General features: G+C 51.3%; 2 protein-coding genes across 5 annotated transcripts; one reads left to right on the top strand and one right to left on the bottom strand.

Annotated features, from left to right (window-relative positions):
* Positions 1-1,289: 1,289 nt before the first annotated feature.
* Positions 1,290-9,885, bottom strand: CENPM (centromere protein M). Of its 3 annotated transcripts, XM_069807094.1 has the most exons (8): positions 9,753-9,885; positions 9,391-9,470; positions 6,705-6,803; positions 5,624-5,703; positions 4,473-4,564; positions 2,192-3,719; positions 1,624-2,119; positions 1,290-1,401 (listed from the first exon to the last, which is right to left on the bottom strand). In XM_069807094.1, exons 1-6 carry the CDS (start codon positions 9,807-9,809, stop codon positions 3,594-3,596), a joined length of 534 nt encoding a protein of 177 aa, XP_069663195.1. In that variant the 5' UTR covers positions 9,810-9,885; the 3' UTR covers positions 1,290-1,401; positions 1,624-2,119; positions 2,192-3,593. The 3 variants fall into 3 exon arrangements, with proteins under 3 accessions (XP_069663195.1, XP_069663194.1, XP_069663196.1); XM_069807093.1 differs by having other exon boundaries at positions 1,290-2,119; XM_069807095.1 differs by lacking the exons at positions 1,290-1,401; positions 1,624-2,119; positions 2,192-3,719; positions 4,473-4,564 and adding an exon at positions 4,868-5,065.
* Positions 9,886-15,890: 6,005 nt separating this feature from the next.
* SMIM45 (small integral membrane protein 45) lies at positions 15,891-20,907 on the top strand. Of its 2 annotated transcripts, XM_069807092.1 has the most exons (4): positions 15,891-16,448; positions 19,366-19,441; positions 20,027-20,273; positions 20,375-20,907. In XM_069807092.1, exon 3 carries the CDS (start codon positions 20,029-20,031, stop codon positions 20,233-20,235), a length of 207 nt encoding a protein of 68 aa, XP_069663193.1. In that variant the 5' UTR covers positions 15,891-16,448; positions 19,366-19,441; positions 20,027-20,028; the 3' UTR covers positions 20,236-20,273; positions 20,375-20,907. The 2 variants fall into 2 exon arrangements, with proteins under 2 accessions (XP_069663193.1, XP_069663192.1); XM_069807091.1 differs by having other exon boundaries at positions 15,894-16,448; positions 20,027-20,907.
* The last annotated feature ends 1,661 nt before the right edge of the window (positions 20,908-22,568 follow it).

Below are 22,568 nucleotides of genomic sequence, written 5' to 3'. Positions count from 1 at the left end.
GCTGTGGACAGTGGTCATGATGAGAGCTACCAAGCAGATCTTACAGCGTGACCACAGCTGCTGAGTGCCACCGCTGACCTAACCCAGCCAGCCCCTTCAAACTACAGGTCTTGGCAAGCAGACATTCAGTTTTAACCAGTCTCCAAAGCAAATATTAGAGGTGGCCTTGATTCTAAACCTCTACCACCAGTTTCAAGGTTTGGAGGGACAGCCCCAGGGCTGGATTTATCTCTGATCTTTGTTCCAGGACAGAGAGATCTTTTACTAGAGGCGTATCAGCACAAAGACTTTTTCTCCTGTTAGTACAGACTGAGCATATCAAGTCTTATCACGCTTAAAAGTTGGTCTGATTTAACTGCTGGTGTGGCGAAGCCAGCAAAAGACCCCTTCCCTTGGAAAACCTGGGCCAGCAGAGAGCTATAATCCCAACAAGTAATGCCAACCAAGCTGATTTGTGCTGAAATCTCTCACAGAGCACCTCTGTGAGCAGCTCGGCTAGCAGGCTGAGGACACAAAATCTTCAAGTGACGGGACTGAAGGCAAAATCCTGTGGGTCAACCTGCCATAGCAGAAGAGACCTTATTACAGCCTCATTCAGTTCCACCCAAAGAAAAGCACTGCATGACCAAAGCTTACACCACTGCAACTGGTGCAAGGTCTTCTATGCTAATTAAACTGTTTTGACACTAATTTTGCTGACAAACAAAAACACATCCACAAACTGAAACAGTCAAACCAGCAATGCTCATGGGTACTTTTACCACAGAGAGGGGGATTTCTCTTTGTAAATCTCCACAAGGGTAGGGAACTGAGGCAACAGAGAGAGGAAGAGAAAGCAAGTAACTCCAAAATATTTGCTAGTTTAGATTTCAGCCAGCTTGGCAAGCTGTTTTGCAATGTTTAAACACAACAGAACCTGAGTCACTAGCCTTAATTCAGCTTCAGGCCTTCCCTGCCTCTGATCCCAATCCAAGTACTACTTTCACAAGACTTCATCAAACATTAGCCCTGGCTGCTCCATCCAGATGAAAGATACCCTCAGCTGCCTTGTCTTCTCTGGTAGGGGCTGTGTTATGGCCTGTCTAAACTAATAGCTGACAGTTCCTAGAGGTATTTACACAGTTGAAGCTGTCGCTTTAGATGTGTCCCAAATACTTTTGGTTGTAAAACGTGATGGACCTGAGACACAGTGTCATATTCTTAGATACGCTCTACTTCCCCTGCCAGTTCTAGTAAAGACTTTTTCCCAAGAGTAAAAAAAATATTTGCCCCAAGGTGAAGCAAGATGCTGCTCTTAAGGAACGAGATTTTATTTTGTACCAGCTGGGATTCGGCCACCTGTAGGAAGTACAAACAGCATCTTTCTTCTTTGAAAGTAGTAGAAGGAAAGAAATACTGCATCTGAAACACAGCAGTGGAAAAAAAAAACAGTTTGAAGGTACAGGAATGGACAATAGCATGTGTCAGTTGCTACAAAGCATTCTGGGTGAACCAAAGAAAGTTTTATTTTCACCAGTTAAGAAAGCACAGTGAAATTACTCAAGGCTGAAGGGATTTTACCCGAATCCAATAGTTATTAGAAGCAACTGGAGAGCAACCTAGGAGACAGAAGAGCCTCCTTACCTTACAGCAGTTGTGGAGGACACGAAAGACTGGCTCACTTCATGCCGCAGCCCTTCCTTCCCTCCCCCAGCCTGCACCTGCACATCAAGAGCAAATCGAAACCAGTCTATTCTAAACCATGGTCTTTCATTTATTTTGAGGGACCCAAAGCGAGAGCAAGACTGAGACAGCATAACCAACAGAGAAACTTGTTTCTCAGCATGATTGCCCCTCTCTGGTGGCAAAGTCCTGGCTAGTACCTTCAGGATCACAAAGCTAGCTGAAAAGTAGGGCATTCCCATTAAGCTTCCAATCCTTCGTACATGGCCATGAGCTTGCACATATCTTTCTCCTTTGGGTTTTAGCCAGAGTCCAGCCCTTTTGGGCACTGTGACACAACTGAATGGTTTAGCTCCTTTTGTTCCAGCTGACAAACAACTTAGCCCTCCCCCGCCAGCAACAGTACAACTGGAGCTAGGATTTGTGTGTCCTCTGAGCAAGGATACAGGCTTTGTGCCTGGCTGAGCTCTTCGCAAGGACACAGGCTTTGTGCCTTGCTGAGCTCTTCGCAAGGACACAGGCTTTGTGCCTTGCTGAGCTCTTCGCAAGGACTGCCAACACTCACAGCTGATTAAGCCTGCAGTGCTGCTTTCTGCTTTTTCCTGCTCACAGACAGATGTCAGAAACAAGCTAAGTGAAACAGCACAGGCAGCTAGAGCTCTGCACCTAGGAACACTGAAGCAGACTATTAGGGATTAAATAAATTAAACCAGAGGGGAGCTTAACACATTCTCTCTAGGCTTCATTTCTACCTGGCATGCAATTCTGGGTAAGAAACATCCCAGCATTTCAAGAAACACTGTATTTTGGAGGTGACACAACTCAGTATGCAGGAAGGATTACATTCAGAAAGCTTTTGCCACCACCACGTGGCTGAAAGCTTGACTGCAGCCCACCACCGAAAAAGTGCAAACTGCCAGCAAGGACCAGCCTTGCTGCCAGGGCCAACTGGGGCAAGTGTTCATAGGTTTTAGAACCCGTGCCACACACCTAAACAAAGAGCATGCAACTAATTCTTAAATAGTAAACACTTTATTAACTTAGAACTCCAAAACACACTACTGACTTGCAGTAAGAATAAGGCATGCATTACTACTGGTAAGAACTTGTTAGTTAAAGGATTATACACAGCATATGCCCAACTTGCAAGAGACATGTGTTTTCTGTACATTGCTATAGTCCAGTCTGCTGTGTTTCACCTCTGGTCAGCCCCGGAGCCTGGGTTGCTAGGGTCATCCTGGGCTTGATAGATGGAGCCTTTTTCTCTAAAGGTCTAAAAGAAAGCTAAAGTGCTAGATTATCTTTTTTAGTCCCTTCCTCCCCAATTAGGTATCAGGCATGGAAATACTAAGCCCTTCACTGGGCAGATGCTCACACAGCTGAATCACTAACTACCAAGTGCAGTCTATCTAGAAGCTGCAGGACAGCCTTTCTTCCCCATTATTCTCTTGGTGGGGAGACAAAACCTGGCAGTCAGGTTTCACATTAGTCTAAGGTGCTGTATTTCAACTGAAAGGAAGCAGGAGCCTGCTGTCTCTTCTCTAGTACTCTGGTGACACTGAAATGAAGATACTCAATCATGACATGCAGCATTTGGGATAGTGGCCCGTTCTTCCAGTATTCTCTCAGTAAAACATGTAGCTCCTGGCCACTGGCAAAGTGGGTAAAACTCAAACTTGATCATGAAATGGGATTCGGATGTAATAATGGACAGGAATTCCCAATTCAAACTGCCCTCCTCCCAGCACCTATGTTATCCACTGAACACAAATCAAGCTTTTCTTGAGAGACTAGCAACTAGGAACAGCTCTGGATGAGTGGTCATGACAAGTCAGGCAAAAAAAGCTTCCCAATGTGATTCCAACTGCAGCAGCTTGAATGCCTGAAGTGAAAAAAACTGATGAATGTGGCTGAATTCTCACAATGAGAAGCTAGTCATCAGCACAGTTTCTCATCAGTGAGCTAAAGGACAAGGCAGAAACTCCTGGTACGTGACCAGCACAGATCTCTAACATCCGGAGAAGTCGCTGAGCAGTGGCAACTTGTGACCCTTCCACCTGGAAACAAAATGGAGAAATTACTTAACCAATAGAAAAGAAGAAAAGCAGTGCTAAGCTGTGATAAAAGAATGAACCAGAGCAGACATTAAGTATGGTTCAGAGCAGCTAGCTACAGAAAATCCTGAAGAGGCCCATTTACTCCCCTAACGTTAGGGAAGGTACAGCATTGTCAGCCGAAAACCCTGAAGGGCTTGCCAAAGGCACAGATACTACCTGCTGGTAGGGAAGCAGTCTCTGAGGGTGGAATGATGAGTACACAGAAAAGTTAAGTGCGCTACCGCTGAATGCCAAACTCTCCCTCCAGCTTTTCAGACCAAGCAGGTAATTGGAAAGAGCAGCATATCAGATGGCAAAACAGTCTGTGAAGCAACAAAGCCCAGCTAACAGGAAGCGTTACGTAGGCAAGAGAGTCACATGGCAAATAAAAGCTCAGGGGCTCCCAGGAAAAGAAGATGCCTCAAGGAACAAGTGTACCAAAGCTTTGTATATCAGAGAAGTCTTTGTTAATTTAGACTTGGCTTCCTGAGCCTTTGAAGTAGCATGAGGAAGGAGCAGGTAATCTAGAAGACTCATTTCAAGGACTATCATACTCCTGTACCTCTACTGCTCTTGTAGAAAGAGTCTGGTCTCTCACACTTCCACAAGACAGTAGCGCATGTACATATATTTATTGCTAATGTAATGACACTCCTAAGGATCAGAGAGCAGTGGAATTCACAAATCCCTTCAGATACCAAATAAGCACCTTACCTCCAGCTCACAGAATAGCACAGGGCTGCAGTAGACTTCTCCCAGGTTCCGGATGGCGTTCATCTCTATGCTGCAGTAATTCACCCTGCCAACTACAGAAAAAGTTTTCCCACATTACAAGCCCCATAAATCAACATTCAGTGAAGAAAAGTACCAGGAAATTCCACATCCACAAATGATCCAGAGCTAATTTTGAGAGCACAATAGAAGGTAAGGCAACAGCAAGCAGTACAAACAGAATGGTACAAGATTCCCAATGGAATTAGCACAGAAGCCTTTCATAATACTGACAGCAGGAATAGTATTGCCACATTACTGAGTACTGTAACATTAACATTTTGGATAAGGGATCAGTACACTATCAGCATGGGCAGAATCTTCCACTCACTAATCAGAAGCCCTCCTGGCTCATGTGGTATCATGGGGTGGTCATGTCTCCAAGGAATTCACTCCGTCACGAGAGCCATAGCACAAGACAATGCTAAGACTCCTTCTCAACCCAGAATTAGGCCTCCTGACCCCCAGATTTCAGGGACACAGCACCACTGTTCCAACACTGAGCAGTACAGTCTGGTCCCTCCAGTTCCTCAGAGCTGAAGAAGGGAGGGTACGCAGGAAAGCACCCTCTCCACTCGAGGCAGGGAGAGAGAAAAGAGAGAGAGAAAGAGATTAGAGGCACAACAGGGCCAGGCAGTACACGGCAGGGATACCAGTCTTATATTAAAACTGTACTTAATAGTTTAGTAGCTCACCCACTTAGATTCATTTTATTACCCCAGTACCATATGCTCCTTGCTGCTCATTAAGATCATCATTAAGACATATCTGCAAGAGCAGATAGAACAGACTTCTGCAGTGCCACAAAAAAAACCCCATCAGTAACACAAATCATATTCAGGGATTAGGGACAGAGAGGTCTGACTAGCAAAAACAAGGAGAGAGCAAGTGAACATGAGATAAGAGAACTACGTTTTATCTAAGAAAACGATTAAAAAAAGGCAGACGAGTTCAGATATAATTTAAACAAAGCTTTCGACAAAGCCACTGGTTTCCTTTGTTTTGTTTCAAGTTAAGTCACTACCCTGTTTTAAGGAAGGTAATAGTGAGTTGTGCTGCTCAGAGAGGAGGAAGAGGGCAGATGCTGTACATACCCCCAGTGACAAGAAAGCATACTTTCCCCAGGAAGAAGCTGTCATCCACATATGCTAGGGAAGCTTCAACATTCTTCAAGCTGTAAGAAAAGCACAGACAATCCAGTTGGACAGGGAGGTAAAACCAGTGCAGCACAAGGACAAAGGGAATAACTTTCAGAAGCACAATTAGAAAACCAATGATGTTAACATCTGCTGATCTGTGAGCTGGCAGAGTTATGCTCTGTGCTAAAAGCATGGCATCAGAGACCTCTGCAATACCCACAGCTGTTTAATAATCCGCAACATACTCAACAGTTAGTCTTAGTTTGAATGGTGTCCTCCATGATTTGCAGACACTAAGCATCCAAATTCATTAATATTCAACAAGACTTCAGCACTGCTTCAGCTCTTTCAGAAGAGCTAGTCCACACATTTCTGCAGCACCATCTGTGCAGTAAGTATGCAGCTGGGCCTGTCATTTTTGGTAAATTAGAGCCCAGGATCATCAGTCACAAGTTAAGCAAGTCACAAAATGCTAACTTTTGTGTCTTAGCAAGTATTTACTTATGGCCTGGGGACACAAATATCACTTCTACAAAGACGAGCACAAGATGAGAGAAAAGGGATCAATCCCTGCAGACATCCATAGTGCTGATCCCACTTGACCAGCAGTATCAGTGAACTGGCAACACAGATGCAGCACCTGGCTCGTTAACAGGTAGCACTACGCAGCGCACATCAGCCATCTGCATATTACAGAACTTAACAGCACCACCATCATTTCCATCTAATTTTACAGACAGCATCTTTCCAAAGCCCGGTTTGTATCATCCCATATCTGGATCCAAGAACAAATTCTGCCTCCTCTGCTATGGCAACTTAGTGTACAACAGGCATGTTATTGGACAGAGCGGTTCAGTCCTAATCCATTGCTGGAGGCCAGAAAAACACTGTATATATTACTGAGCTGTTCCACCACAGCGAGTCTTGGCTTTGAAATCCACTATTCAGCAATTCTGACACAGTAAAAATGTAGATTTAGCCATCAATCCAAGAAAGAATATCAGTTTCCCCTTTCATATGTTCACCCTTCTTTTACCTGTATTTGCTCTTGATGTCAATCATAAATGCAACCAGATCTATCCTGGGCCGAAGGTGATCCCTCTCTGGAGGTAAGGGGAGGGATGTAGCAAGGTGACTGAAAGATAATAAATTTGCCAGTTTAACCAAATAGCTTGGCAAGGCAGTATCCACTTAACCATAACCTCATAACCATTGCAGTTCACCATGTAGCAAGTTACCAGGAAGCACGCTAATTACTAAACACGTAGGCACTGAAGAGACTTTGTGATTCTTTAAGTGGCATTCTCATCTCTTAGGCCTACTCATAGCTGCTGACAGCCACAGTGATACTTGGTAGAGAAGGCTGTTTATAATGGGAAGCTTATTAGAGCATAACAAGACTCACAGAAACATTTTCTCTGCACAGATCTGTACGACAGTCATTTTATTTAATTGTTAAGAACAGTCCTTTCTAACAAAGTGAACCCCAATGCTTTACTAGTATATTTTGCTGCCAAGTTTCAATTAAAATGTGCCAGTGCTCTCCTGTCACATTCCAAAGATACTGCTCACACAGGAGAGGCTACCTTCTCGGGTGTCCATGTAACAGAAAGGTGTGTTTTATTTGCAAAACCTTAAACCAGAAATTTATCACTAGTATAGCTTTATAGATAAAGTTATAACTCAGAAAGAGCTTCTATTATACCTTACCCCCCTTTTATCCCGTTCACTGTGTCATGAGTTACTAGGTTAGTTTAGGTGTCCTTCCACACAATACCACCACTGCTGATACAACTGTTGGAAAAAAGAATTACAGGGTGGGGATTTTTTTGTGTCTCTTCCCACTACAAAAAACAGGTTTCAGTAGTGCAAATCTGGGCCTTCCACAGGGAAGAATATTATCAGCACCATATTTTTGGAAGATCACCCAAAAAACAGATTGGACAAACAAAAATCCCAGAATTTCAGTTTCTCTCACAATCCACTTGCTCTCTGGAAGCCAAAAGAAACACTGATTTTGGTCTCCTTGGGGAATATTACTTCTACCAACTAAATCTTAAGGACTTAACAGTTTTCCCCAGTAGCCACAGACCACGGTACACATTCCCTTCTATTAATCATATGCAGTTCGTAGTTTTATCTGCCAGTCTCCAAATAAAGGTGTTTTGTTTCCTATAAATAAGAAAGGTACGATTTAACAAAAACATTCTGAAACTAACACAAGATAGGAGCAAAGTGTGCTTGAAAGACACATTGCAACACAAACAAGTTTATAAACTTAAGGTGAAAATTAGGGAGAAGCTGTGGTGAAAGGGTAGTATCAGATCTCATTGTCTAGGGGTGAAAAAAAAAAACCAACAAACCCAAAAAAGCCTCCATGATTTGGAATTCTACTACATTTAAACCAACATCACTATATGGTGTCAGCAGCCTCCAGATATGCACTGCAGAAGCCTTTTTTTTTTTTTTCCCCTCCTAGTGGTAAGAGACACAAAAACCCCAGCCCTGCAATTCTTCTCCTAACAGCTGTATCTGGCAGGTAGACTTGCCAGACAAGACACCATGTTTCTTTGTAATGTATATTATCCCAAAGCAACACAGTGGGGAAAAAACTGTCAAAGACTTCTGCTTCCTCATGGACTTCTGCTTCCTTAGTGATACTAGTGCAGGGACTTATCTTGCTCTGTAGCATGAGCCTAAGTTTCCATGCCTTTGTGTAGTTACCCAGCTGCAGTACCAGCAGCCATCTAGCCATGGCACTCCACAGCTCAGCAGAGGCTGCAGGATTTGCACAGAAAATTGGGTAATTAACTTACTATTACTTAGCACAAACATCCAAGACGCCATGATCAGAGTAGTACAGTTGCTCTAACTGGCTAGTAGAGCATTAGCTTGGGTTTGCCTTTACTGCATCACCTTGGCTTACAGCAGCGAAGTAACACAAACACCTTCTGAAGAGCTGACTAAACTCATTTGCTCTTGGCAAGAGAGCTGTCAAGGACATTATATTGTAAAAAGTTAGTTAATCGAGCTTTTAAGACAGGACTTGTCATGCAGATAAAGTTAAAATTGCAAATGTGTCTTAATAGCTTGAGGAGGAAAAGCACGTGCATGCATACAAACCAGAAAATGGCTGTGAAAAGCTCCAAAAGTAAAGGACATCTTTCAGGAAAACTTGTTTGGTTGCAAGTAGTTGCAAGCGTTGTACTTGTCCCATTTTGTCCCCGGGTGTTTAATTCCTGTATATGCCAGTCTCACAGGAGACAAAAAAATACCTGTGCTCCTCTCTGCTTCCAATTTAGTATCAAACATCACTGCACCATCCAAAGGGCAATGGTAGGTGCATAGTGAACGTGACGACCGCGAGAATTATTTCCACCCCCCGTTTCTAATCACGCCCCAGCCGCGTGCCCTGAAGACTGAGCAGTTTGCCTTCCGCAGAGGCTCGCCACATCCGTGCCGTGCAGCAGTGCCCTCCGGTGCCCACGACAGCAAGCTCGTTCTCTGAAGCCCGCACCCTCCGGCTCCCACCACCGCCACTTGGCGAGAAGCTGCACTTATAGGCAGTTTCCATGCGGGCCCTTCCGCAGCAGAAACTTTCCGTGAACCCGCATCACAGCCGCTGCTTCGGCTCCGTCCCGCGGCCAGGGCGGCAGCGGGACCCCGTGCGCTCCCGCCGCGGGCCTGCGGCCGGGCGTCCCGCTGTCCCCCCCCCCACTCACATGCTGATCTTGAAGTTCTTCTTCTCCCGCAGGATCGCCTCCGCCAGCCGCTGCTGCAGCCCACCGTCCGAGCCCACCAGCTGCGCGGACGGGAGGGAAAACGGCGGTCGGGGGCGGGGCCCAGCCGGGGCAGCCCCGCCCCTCGCCGCCCACCGACCGGCCGGGGGGCGGGGCCAGCCCCGGCGCCCACCTTTGCCTACGGCAGCCAGGCGGCCTATCCCCGCGGGGAGGGGCGGGGCCGGCGCGGCCGTTGCCCCTGAGGGCGCGGCCCGCGGCGGCGGAGGCTGCGGGGCAGGCGGGCGCCTACCGCAGGGCCGGGCCCCGGGAGAGGGAAGGGGCGGCGGCGGCAGCGCCGGACCTACCAGGAGGACGGCGGAGCTGAGCGCCGGGAGCTTGTCGTAGGGCTGCAACACCGCCATCGCGCCCGCCGGGATTCAAACCGCCGCTACGCCACACGTCGCGCTAACGTAGCGTGTCAGGGGAGGGGGGCGGAGCCGGGGGGCGGAGCTGCGTGCGCGCGTGCGCATTGGGCCCGCCGGGGCGTGGGCGGGGCTTTTAGTCACGCGCAGGCGTGTGCCGGGTGGGGTGGCGTCCCCTCCCACCCCGGTGGCGGAGCGACCGCCGCTCTCGTACCGGCAGCCCCCGAGCAGCAGCGGTATTCCTGCGGCCCCGGGGCAGCCGCGGCGGGGACTCTCGGCGGTGGGACGCTGCCCTCGTCCCACCCTAAGCCCTAAGCTTCCGAGAAGCAAAGTCGCGGATCCGGGGCATCCTTGCAGGAGGTGGGGTCCGTTAGTCTGCTCAAGCCTGAGCGGTACCGAAGGCTCCAGTGAAATCCCGCTGTCCCTTACGCAGACACGCGTTAACAAGGGCGGTGCACTTCCCTGCTGTAAAGGCTGCTCGATGTAGTGGCTAGGGAAGGGAATTGCCTGAACACCCTACGGCCGGGCTTCGCGCGCTGACTTGTTCTGCGTGAGGTTTTGCGGCAGCTCCAGCAGCCCCGACCACCGTCCTACCCCTTCCTGGGCACCTTCCCCTCGCCGCTCTTGGCTGGCTGGCCTCTGCCCGGCCCTGCAATCCCCTGCCCGTGGTACAGGCAGGAAGGAGCCCGTGCCAGCGGCCCTGCGGTTAGAGATGTAGGCTGAGCTCTTCTGGCTCCAAGGTCAGGGCGGGATGATGACGTGCAGCAATGTAAAGCCCTCGGTGGCCTGTGGTCCACCTTGCTGCATCTCTTGCTCTTTGCCTTGTCCCAGGGTTCGGCTCCAGCTCGGTGCGGCGGAGGGTCCAGGAGCCCCTCAGCTGCCTGGCGGGGCTGGTCCCTCCCTGCCCCTTCAACCAGGGCACCTCCAAATGGCAGGAGACATGCCAGGGGGAGGAAGAAGGCTGCAGGAGGACAAAGACATGTCTCCCCCTCTGCGGCAAGCCAGCAAGGGGAGAGGGGGGGGTTAATGTAAGCTGACATCACATGGCTGCTGTGGCTTTTTTGATCTTGACAAAGACAGATGGTTGCGCTCATTGCCAGCATGAGACAAATTACAGGTGAAGCAGAAGAGATTACAGGATATTTCTGGTTGTTGTTGAGTTCAACAGGGGGAAGGGAAGACAAATCCAGGGCAGATGTCCTAAAGATGGCAGGCGGGCAGATGCAATAAATAATGAGAGTCAGCTCCCAGGTTAGGGGGGCACAGAGAGCAATTTGGACAAAGCTGCTTTTGGGCTGCTGAGGGTGTAGAAATACACTAAAAGCTGCAGCACCCACCTAAAAGGTGTTTCTCCTCTTTCATCCCCCTGCTACTCCCCATTGCCTGCTCTCTGGCCCTGCAGAAGGACCTGGGTGGCTTCAGTGTCTGGTCAGGGACATGCTCGCTATCCCCTCTGTCGCTGCAGGCTCCTGGTGACACCAGTGCCTGTTGAGGTTCAGCATGTCCAGATGAGCTACCACCAATCCCACTGTTACGTTTCCTTGTCCCCAGCAGGTTTCTTGGCCATCCCTTGGCAGACTTCCCTTTAGCGCCTTACTAACAAAGGACCCTTGGGTGCACGGCCCACCTGAGGGTGACTCAGAGGGGGGCAGTGGTACGGGCTTTGCACAGCCAATTTCATCCTGGGATGCAAAGCCATTGCCCAACAGCTGGCATGGGGAGCCACACCAGGCAGATTCACTTTGCTTTCCTTTGTCTTTGAAACACAGGCAGGGATGCTCTGGGGAGCGGGGCAGGGGAGTGTGTGCAAAGCCTGCAGAGCAAGCTCAGCTCTGTGGGAAACCAGCAGGGAGAACAGGAGTCATTGTCCTGCACCCTCATTGGCTATTTACCCATGGGCCAAGGGGTGTAAAACAGATCTAATGTCAAAGGGTAGCATTTAAAAACTCTTTTTCATGATAGAGGATAGCATAAGGAGATGGAGACTCAGGCTGGTAATGTGCCTGCAGCTCTTGTCTAGATCTGTAGCTCGGCAAGGAGAGGAGGGGAGAGGGATGAGAAACAGTGTTGGAGGCTGGGGTGTATTTTACATATCACTGTGTGACTATGTCAGGCTGTTTCACCTCTCTCCACCCCTTTCCAGGTTGCAAAGCAGGAATAATGAGTTGATCTCTGCTTCCAAGCAGTGCAGGAGAGCTGAAGCAGGGGTGTCAATGCACTGGCCCCCAGTGCCGGCAGAAGGGGGGAAAGCAGGGTACGATATGGAACTGGAGAGCTCCTGATTTTAGTCTGTGGGCCATTGTACATTGCTCTGGTAGCACAAACCATTCAAAAAATGAGTAGAAGTGTAATGTACTCCCTGTGAAGATGCTCTGGTGATGCCAATGAAGGCAGTTAGCATCAGCAAGACTTGGCCTGGCCATCACCAGTGCTCCCCGGGAATGGTGCAGTCGCTCCTGCAGCAGGACAACACCAGCTGCTACAAAAAATATTGTACAACACACATTGCCCTCGAATATCCTTGGCCAATTTGCTGTATGCTTCATCCAGTGGGTTGGTGACTGAATCTTGGGATATTTTCTCTCTGATTTCTCTCTTGGTTCTCCCTGATCAGCCAGAGGAGCAATGGAGACAGGCTTTGGAGATGGTCTCGGGAGCATTGCTGACCCCAGCATGGTCCCATTTGTCCCAGCACCTGCTCCCAGACCTCCTGTGGCTTCATCCCAGCCCTGTTTAGCACAAGTTTTGTGAGATGTTGCCTGGCCATATGTCGCTGGCTCCGGCCTAACCTCTTGCAGTGCTGCCCACAAAGCACGCAGAATACAAACTTGTGTGTATTTGATCGCACTTGTTCTCTCACTAATAGACAAAAATGGTATCATCTGCAGCAAGTGCACATTATTAGGGAAACTGATGACATTTCCACGTATGTTGCTGGCAACTTCAGCTTCCTTTGGCAAAGGGTCTCTCCAGCTATTGTTAGACCCAAAGTAAGTCAGCTTTTTCCATTCTGCTGTTTAATTTAACTCACCATACACATTTCCTCAGCTTTTTGGTCAACTCAGCAAAGCTTTTCGAATGGGTTTCCTTATTTGAAGCTGCAGTAGCACCCAGAAGGCAGGCTACTCTGCTTTCCCACTGGAGTATCCGACTCATGTCCTGCCATGCATCCAGGGTGCCTTCTGCATCCTGCAGCAGCTCCCTCACCTCCAGCAGCTGAGCAGGGAAGTATTTCTGTGACTCTTGCTGGAGTTTTGTCCTCTACTGTGGACCTTGGGGAAGGCTAGTTGGATAAAGTCCATCTTCTCCCATGCCTCTACCTACCATGGGAGAGTAGTATTTGGGGGATTGGTGTTGCCTTAAAGACAGGCAGATACTTGTGTCTGATCATCTCAGAAGATGCTGATAAAAGCCTAAAGGATGCTAGAGAACAGCAAGGAAACTTGTTAGGAAAAACTGGAATAACACTTAATCAGGCTTGGGATTAAGCCGAGCTCAGTATATCATTCGTGCTGTGATTTATAGGCATGTTGCAATCAGGAAGCATGTGCCTGAGATTCCCAACCATCTCCTCTTTCTCCCGCCAGGGCCTTTGTCTGAGAAGGGTTTCATGATTTCCGCTCTGGCTGGGTGGCCTTCTCAGGTCTAACCCAACCCCGCACTCGCCTTCATTGTGCAGGTGAATTTGTGACTGCCCAGAGATATGGAGGCAGTTGGAGGCTTGGTGGTGGGCAGGTATCCTGGGTGAGTGGCTTCAGGGGGCTTGTGTGTGCACAGCCACTCAGGGGCTTCCTCCAAGCCAGGTGGAAGGGGGTGGAAGTCCCCCAGGCACTGGGCAGGATGATATGCACGTGCTTATGCCTGGAAGATGCTGAGTGACACACAGGAGCCTTATTCATAGTGAAAGCTGAACTGCAGCTGAAGCATTTCCATGCGGTTCGAGCTGTACGTGGCATGTCAATGCCTGGAGCCATCTCGATGCTGCAGCTCTGTCAGAAAGCAAAGGATGCAGCAGCACCTGAGAGCCCTGTCATGGGCAGCAAGCAGCTGCTGCAGCGTCGGAGGCAGGGGGTCTGCAAGCATCTCCCAGCTCTGGCAGCACAAAGCCCGGTGCTCATTTCCTGCTGCCTCCAAGGGTGCTTCAAACTCAGCTGGGGGGGGGTTCTGCTTGAAGCAAGCAAGGCTGCCATGTCATGACTTGCATGAGCCCACCAGTGCGGTGGTGGCTGTAGAAAGAGGTGATTCCCACTCCTCACTGTGCCCTCCCAGTGCTTGCATGGCAGGGAAGTGAGCCAGGGGAAAAAATGACCCCGTGAGTCAAAACTGTTGCTATTCTAGGGTTTTGGCTGCATGAGGAGCACACTAGCATTAAGCCTGAGCTTAAACCCAGGGAGAATTTGCAGTCCAATGGACACACACTGGCTCTGGCATCCCTCTGGGGTGACCTATGACAGAGAGCTGGGACGGTTGGCTGGGGATGGGGGGGATCATGCATGTTTCGGCATGATGTCCTCAAGGATGCCTGGCCTGGCAGGCCCTACCAGGGTGGCCTGTGGCTCTGGCACTGAGCGGTCTCCTGGAGAAATGAATAGTCTCCTGCCTTGTGCCAGCCATCACTGATCTCCCTCTCATTTTCTTTGCATACCTGGAAAGTGGTTTCCCTTCTGCCCTCTCAAATGTACTACATCTTTGCCTGCCCTTAGGGTTTGCTCTGGGAACACAATAAATAATATGCTTTCAATGCAATTTTTTAAAAATCTGTTTGGCTTTTGGTTTGCCCAAACCACGTGTTTCTCTCCCAGTGCGGTCAAAACCGTAAGGCTTGTGTTTTCCTCCCTCTGCAGTAGGATTAGTGAAGCAGTTACTGCACTGATGGTCAGGGTGGGTATCATGGCTGAACTTCAGTGAGGTTAAAATTAAGACGCGATTGTAGGCTCCTCTCTGGAGGCATGTGGCAATCACCTGGAGTGCTTACCTTGCTGCAGCAAACCAAGCAGCAGCTAGCTAATCCTAATGGATCTGATCCTCTGTGCAGATATCCTGCTAGGTACGGGTGGATCGCAAGCCTATACTCAATACTTCTAAGCTATCATAAAATTACATCAAGCAGAAGTGGGGCTCAGGAGAACAAAAGGAGGATGAAGAGGAAATCACGGAGCATACCAGCCAGCTCCCACTGCTCCCAGCACAGCCCTGTCTCTGCACTGATGGATGAAAGCCTGGTGCAGACCAGGCGACAGACCCCTTTGGGTGCATTGCCTTTGGAGCCAGCAAGCACGTGTGGGCTCTGTCACTGTCCACAGGTTGGTTTGGGGAGGGGACGAACCCATTTGTGCCTGAAACGCAACCTACTGGGAAATTAAACCTCACACTTCACAGCTCCTGGGGCATAGGCGTGTAGGGGGCACAAATTTGGGGCTCAGTTTGGTGGATATTATTAGCCCTGCAAGCCTTTAAAACCACCCCCTGCGGTGCACCTGCAGGGCTGTAGGTGTCAGACACTAAGCGGGCAGGACTGGAGAGCGCAGGCAGGACAACAGGCAGCTCTTGGGGCTGGAGCCAGTTGTTTGACTGATTTTGTTAAAACATTTTTGTGTTAAACGACTTCTGGGTCACAGTGAAAATTTCCCTGTGTACAAAAAAGACCCAACCAATAAACCAAACCAGTTTGGTTGTTCCTATTTCTGTGCTGCTGAAAAGCTGAAAATGTTTTAACAAAACCTCTTCTGTCAGCAGCAGCAATGACAGAGCCAGGTATGGATTCAGGAAACAAGGTATTTCACTGAAAGCAAGAATATTACTTCAGACAGCAATGTTTTTCTGTTTTCTGCTGGAAGATACTTTTGGTCAAAGCGTTGGTTATTTTATTTTTGCATAAAACCCCTAAAGGGAGTACTAATCTCCCTTCCCTTTCCACCCCTCCCTCTCTCTGCTTCCACCCCATGGCCAGCAAGCCACCAGCCCCCAGAGTCTGGGGTGGGCCCACCGGTGAATCTGTGGAGCCTTAAAATCCCATAAATCTCCATCAGCCCGAGATCACACACGTCTCCCCCAGCATTTCTCCTCCTCCCCAGCCCCATCCTTCCTTCTCGGCCTGGCGGAGAGCAGGTTCTCCAGCGCTGCAGCCTGGGCTGCGGGTGATGCGGGAGGAGGGAGAGCATCCCTCGGCCGCCTCTCCCGTGGCTCTCGTCCGGCTACCATGTGCGGGTGAGCTCGGGAGGCCCGTTGCCATAACGACTGCTGCTAAAATGCCCCCCCCCCCCGCGCGGGGATGCAATTGGTTGCGGACGGTCCCTCCTTCAGGGGGGAGCCCGGTGCTGGGGTGCCCTGGGGAGGCTGGAGGGGGGCTGACGCTGCCGGCAGGCGATGGGGGAAGGCCCCAGGAGCCCCGGTGGGAAATGAGGCCGTGCTGCTGGCTGCGTGTCATCCCTGCACGCTCCCGCCAGCCACGGCTGCTCCTGCCATCCCTCCCTCCCGCCCTGCGCCTGTCGCCTCTCACTGTCGTCCTGCTCTCCCGGAGCGGGGTCCCTTCTCCCTGGCACTGCCTGGCTGGGAAAGGAGCCTGACTCATCCCGGCCGGGCCCTGGCAGATGCTGGAGGCAGCAGCCTCATCTTGTCGCCCTGCGCCCACAGAAGGAGGTAGGTGGCATGTTGCAGGGATGCAATGCATGGGAGCGGGGTCGTGTCTGTGTCCCCAGCCATCGGCAGCTCCTTGCCCCAAGCTGGAAGCTGCCCCAGGGTGCGCTGTCCTGGGAGGATCTTCTGTGGTCAGGGTGAGCCCGTGGCTGGTAATGCTGCAACCTGGTTTGCATTCCCGACCATGCGCACGGGAGGGTTTTGTCCCCAGAATCACCTGTGTCCTGGCACTCTGCATGGGCACCACTTCTGCCTTGCTCACCCCCTGCCCGGTCACCGCTGCCTGTCCCTGTCTCCTGCAAACCCCCCTCCCTGCTCCTGGCCTCCCCTGAGCAGTTTCTGCCCTGTCACTTGCAGCGTGCCCCCCAGGGCACCCGTCACAGGTGTACCCACAGCACCTCGGGGGGCAGCCGGAGGTGGCACAGGGGATCCAGGGGTGACACTGAAGGAGAGCGGCTGGAGTGACACATGTGGCATGGGTTTATAAAGGGTCAGTCAGCTTACCTCTAGGAGATGCTGTCTCAGCTGAAAGACCAGGGACTCTTTCGTGTCTTTGGGGGGACACGGATGTCCCGCTGCAAAATGGGGTGCTGAGATCAACCGGTCCAGCAAGGGTTAAGGCACATTTAATATCTGCAGAGCTGCTCCGGAAAGCTGACATCTTTGAATGAAACTCCCTCTTCTTGGCATTTGCAGCCAAAATCTGCTCACCCACCTGACGAGAGCAAGTGCTTTGCCTGGCTGGCCCTGCAGAGGCAGGGGGGGCTCTGACACCTCGCCCAGTGCTCGGCTTGGCCACGGCAAAGACCCTTCATTGGGGGGCAGGGACGGGTGAGTGGTGGGGGGATGCGGCACGAGGTGAGGGCTGCATAGCAAGTAAACTGAAGAATAGGTTGCTAGCGAGGAGCTGGGAAATGCTGACTCTGCTAGTCATGGAGGAAAGATAAATGGGGAAGTCTGCAGGGCTGCTTTTTATTGCGGTGCTTTTTGGATGCCAGCTTCACTCCTAGGTTTGGAAAGCAGATGATCAGGGAAGGAAATGAGGTTGCTGGCTTTCCTCCCGTCGCCCCGGGGGTCCAAGCCAGAGTCACCTTCCCAGGCTCCCTAATCCTGCTCGTTGCTGTCGCCAGCCGAGGACTGTTAGCAGCTGCTGGGGCACCTCTGGAAGAAGAGGTTTGCAGCAGCCTTGGTCCCCCAGACTGGCTGTGGCAGCAGCTGGGGGGTGCACAGGAGCTACTTTTGCAGAGCACGTAGGAAAACTGCGCTGAGGGGCCTCTGGCCAAACCTGGACCTCAGACCTGATGGCTGGCAGGGAGGGGGGTTCGTGCCTAATTCTTTCCGCAGTCCTTCAGGACAAGTTGAGGGAGGGAAAGCCCACAGCAGGATCCCTGCTCCCCACAACACTTCTGCGACGTTATTGCCGGCTGGGGTGGGGGGTTTCCTCCAAAGTTGCTTGCCTGAGGAAGGCAGAGGCAGCCATGAAGAGGCAGGAGCAGCACCCAGGCTGCCCCTTTGCTCCTGGCCAAATGGCTGCTGATGCTGAGCTGCCCAGTCCTGTGGCTCTCAATCAGGTGGAGCAGGGGCCTCGTAAAAGAAAGGTGTGAATCATTGAGAGGGAGACAGAAAAAGTCCTCCTGGACTTGGCAATGGTAGGGGCAGCACCATGGGTAGCAAAAACAAGGATTGCTGAAAGCCAAAGAGCGTTGTAGGAAGAGGCAAAATCCACCGAGGTCTCCTCTGTCATGCAAGGAGAACAGATAAATATCAACATCCATGCCAATAAGTGGGAGGAAATCAGGTGTTGTCTCTGATGCTGGCAGTTTCTTGCTTACATTAACAAGAATTGCAGCTCATTTCAGATCTAACCCTGTGACAAAAAAGGTGTTATTCAGAGGGTAGAGATGAACCTCATGCTTCCTGCTGCCAGTCTCAGGGCGAGCAGGCAGGGACAGGCTCTCCTGCTGCAAGAGGTGTCCAGCAGATAAATGCTGCTGGGCACATTGGAATCAACTGATGGCTGTGGTGTTAAAAAAAAGTCAAAAAAGCCCAGCCTCCAGTGCGGGAAAGGGCAGCAGCCTTACGGGCCAGGAGCGGGGAAGAGGATGGAGATGGTCAGAGCTCACCCCAGCCTCCCCTTAATGGCCCAGCTCAAGGGAGGTGGGGGGACGCGTGGTTATTGGCAGAGGGGTGACTTGGGGGATGGTTGCAGGTGACAGCTTTCAGGTGTCTGGAAAAGCAGGAGCTCAACGCGGGTGCAGCTCTGCCCTAACTCTGTCCCCAGTGAAGTCAAGGGGCATTTCATCAGCCCCACTGAGGGGTGAGGGTTTTGGAAAGCCTCCCTTCAGGACTGCTTTTTGTGCCTGAGCCTGGTGCTGTTGTGCTTTCCCAAGCCTGAGGGTCCCCGGTTTAATCCACTGAAGCCTGTGACAAGTGGCACGCTCACCGTGCAAAACCCAGCAGTCCCGGTGCCCGGGGGAGGCCGTAGCTGTGCTTTTTGTGGGGGGATGCTTCCCGATCCCCTTTTCTGCCCCTGCATGACCCACATCCTGGCGAGTATTTCAGTAAGAGCAGGCAGCTAGGAGTCAGGTAAGCTGGGCACTGCTGTGGATTGCAATGTGGGTTGCTCCCTCCCTCCCAAAGGATGGGGATAAGGGATAGGCTCAAACATGGCACCATTACAGCTTTTAAATGGCACTGAGTCAGGGTGTATGCCCTGAGCACAGCATCAGCAGGGCCATAATGGTGGGGAGGGAGTGGGCCAGGGCACCAGCAGGTTGTGGGGCTGGGACCTCGTCTGTCCACCCCTCCGGAAAGCTTCAGCCGTGACGGCCAGGCAGGGAGATGTTGGCTCCTTCCTGCTCGCTCCTTTTTAGCGCTGGGTCGACAGCCATCGTGTGGCACGTTGTTTTGTGTTCCCCAGGGTGGCACTGCTCCGGACTCGGCACCACGCGCCCAAGTGGCGAGGGGATCCTGGGAAGGCAGATCTGCTGCTCCCGGTAAGTGGCTCCCACTGCCCAGGGGCTGATGCAGGGGGTGGATTGAGGCTCTGCTCAGAGACCAGTGCTCAGCCGAGCACCACAAGGTCCCTGAGCCCCGGCAAAGCAGGACGCTAAACAGGGGTGCAGCAAGGGAGGGCTCAGCCCGGAGCCAGACCAGCTTAGACTGGGAATTCAAAGGGGTTGTAGAGCATCAGGGGAAGGGGCAGCAGGTTTTTCCCCAAGCAGGAGATAAGAAGCAGCTGTATTTACCCGCTGCCTACCTTTAACGGCTGGCAGCAGGGCTGGGGGCGTGCGGGCTCCTCCTCCTCTGCAGGGAGGGAGCAGGACTGCCGCTCAGTGCGTGGTGTCCCAGCAACGAGCCCAAGAGATTGCCCTCTCCCAAAGGCTGAGGTGCCTTGGTGTGCAGCCTTGGTGTGCAACCTTGGTGTGCAACCGAGGATGAGCCAGGGTGGGCCAAGGCTGTGAGGAGGGGTGCAGGGAGGCTGGGCACTGCTGATGAGGCAGATGTCTTGTGCTGAAGCTCAGTGGAGGTGGTTTTTGGGCTCTCCCACTGTACAAGCTTTCTCCCTTTTTCTCTGGCAGCCATGCCCCACTTCTTGGATTGGTTTGTGCCAGTGTATCTGATGATCTCCATTCTCATCCTGGTGGGCTTTGGAGCTTGCATTTACTACTTCGAGCCAGGACTCCAGGAAGCCCATAAGTGGCGAACGCAGAGGCCGATCATGGAACGAGACCTTCGGAAGACACTGATGATTCGGGACAACCTGGCCTTTGGGGTGCCCGAGGTCTGACACACTGCCCATTGAGTCCAGAAGACCCTCTCTTCTCGGTAGGGATGACAGTCCTGCCCTGCACAAGCAGGGCTGATCATCACTTTGTGCTTTGCTGATCTAGGTCTCATACTTACCTTTCTGACCCTTTGCTTCTTAGGCAAGGTTTGTGTGGCACTGCAGGCTCAGGGCTTCCCACGTGCTCACAGCCCTTCACCCAGCCAAGGACTTCTGCTCTTCCCCATGGCCAAGACTGATGAATCACTCAAATGAAAGGTCCCTTGTTAATCACTTGAGTTTGAGCCGCCTGGCATCTTGACATGACCTTCAGTAGGAAAGGTCTCTGCAGGGGTACTAGGCTTGCAAAGGGATACAGAGCCTTTTACTCCTATTCACTGGGTTAAATCTAACCCAGCCTGTTTAAGTCCAGTGGGTATTTGGGGGGAAATAAATGGGATTTCAACCCAGATTGTTGCTTCAGCTAAGCTCTTCACCCTTGGTGCTGGGATGGTAAGCTTGCTGAAGCTCTGTGCAGAGGGGCCAAGGGCTTAGCGAGCCCCAGAGACTGAATGCCTTTATCCCTGCTAAAGGTGCACTGCTTCTCTGTGTCTGTTTGGGAGATGGAGAACATCCATCCACCCATCCATCCATTCCAGATGTACTACATTCAAATTAAAGATCTTTACTAAAGAAGTTTGCCCAAGTCCCATGTCAAGCTGAGAATATTCTGCAGCCCTCCATGAAGGGGTGTTGCCACACTTAGCACATAAGCCTCTCCCAATCTGCCTGACCTTCTGCTCCTCTGCCACGGAGTGAGATCGGATAGTCTGGGAGGTAACTTGCACTTGTTCGGTCCTCTGCACTCCAGAGTCCTATGGCATGGATGGGCTCTTCCTTAACTGTCATCCCAACGAAAGCTGTGAAGCATCCCTCGACCCGCTTTCCCTGCATGTCTCTGAGAAGGGACACTGAGCCTGTTGGTGAAATGGGCCCATTGCACCACCTCTGCTTTCTGGACTGTATAATGTGGGTCTGGCACAAAATCCCATGTTCATAGACTACCTGCACTGCCCTGGGGCTGATTGGCTACCAAAGTGCTGTGTGAAGGTATGATGCTGGGGCTAAGAGGGACGTTCACATCTTCTCCTTCCTTGCCAGCCCAGTGCAGTGCTCACTGTGTACAGGGAGATTTGGGAGAGCTCTGAACCTGTGGCAGGAGGTTGTGTCAAGAGCCTCTCGTCACCTCTCCTTCCACCCCAACACCCACTCTTCGGATGCCGTAGGTGCAGTGGTGCTACTTGTGAGCGCACTGGACACAGCAGGGTCCTGTGTGCCCCACTCCTGCATGTCCCAGGGGTGTCAGCTGGTGCACCACCCCATGTCCACATGTCTGCGCATCCCATGCCGTCACATGGACCTGCCAATATCGGGGTGACCCGCATCCCCAGCGTGCTCCCGAGGTGCCAGCTTTGTGCCATAGTCCCTGATGACTCCTTTGGGCAGCAGGAGTCCCTTGGGCTAGCTGCCCAAATCTGCCACAGATCCCGGATGGGCTCATGTCACTCAGCCTCTCCTGTGAATCTGTCAGTGGAAGTTTTCTCCTCCATTCCCAAAGAAAGGAAGAGAATGCACTGGGCTGGTTTGAGTGAGCAATGCTCCATTGGTAATTCTCTGAGGGTGAAAGTTAATTTTTAGCTCTATGGGTTTTGGCTGAGGAAGGAATAGGTCAGGACATCCTGCAAATATCCTGGGTCTTTCTGGGACATTCCATCCACTGAATTGCAATCGTATCACCATTATCTTCTACACCAAAACCAGGCACACTGGCAGGAGCTTTTTGGCTCTGTTTCAGCCAGAGGACAAGTTGAGAGTCCTTCCATTCAGCTAAAAACCAGAAATCATGATGCAAGTACCCTAACTGGGGAGTGTCGCTCAGCAGGGAAATGCAGTGAGTGGGATTATTCCTGTGCCCAAAGTTACACTAACCCTGGCAAGCAAAGGCTCAAAGCGCAGGTGCAGCCTGAAACAGGTAAATCCCATGTATTTTTGTGCCTTGGTGACTGGGGGCTGCGAAAGGGAAATGCCTTGGGGCTGGGCTGCATGGTCTGACATGCCACCCTCAGCTGCATGGCTTACGTCCTCTGCCCTCTGGCACAACACAGCCATATCTTCAAGCGCCAGCTTGGAAACCTGCTTCCTCACCTCATCTCCCTCGTAGCTGGGACTGCACTGCAAATGGACCGCAGCTGAGCCATGGGGTAGCAATAAAACCCTCTGTATTGGAGCTAAGGGTCTTGCAGGTTAAACCGTCCCTATGGGAAGGGGAGCCTGCTCTCCGCAGCCTACACCAGGGC

Source organism: Haliaeetus albicilla, chromosome 19 (assembly GCF_947461875.1).
Source record: "Haliaeetus albicilla chromosome 19, bHalAlb1.1, whole genome shotgun sequence".
Classification (NCBI taxonomy): domain Eukaryota; kingdom Metazoa; phylum Chordata; class Aves; order Accipitriformes; family Accipitridae; genus Haliaeetus; species Haliaeetus albicilla.
The sequence above is the reverse complement of the archived record's forward strand: the minus strand, read 5'-3'. Positions and strand labels throughout refer to the sequence as shown.

Coding starts and splice junctions, on each gene's coding strand:
- CENPM (XM_069807093.1), bottom strand. CDS start 9,809: ATGGCGGTGTTGCAGCCCTACGACAAGCTCCCGGCGCTCAGCTCCGCC. Junction 6,804..9,390: donor AAGAACTTCAAGATCAGCAT/GTGAGTGGGGGG, acceptor ATTATCTTTCAG/TCACCTTGCTACATCCCTCC. Junction 4,565..5,623: donor ATGCTTTCTTGTCACTGGGG/GTATGTACAGCA, acceptor CTTTTTCTGTAG/TTGGCAGGGTGAATTACTGC.
- SMIM45 (XM_069807092.1), top strand. CDS start 20,029: ATGCCCCACTTCTTGGATTGGTTTGTGCCAGTGTATCTGATGATCTCC.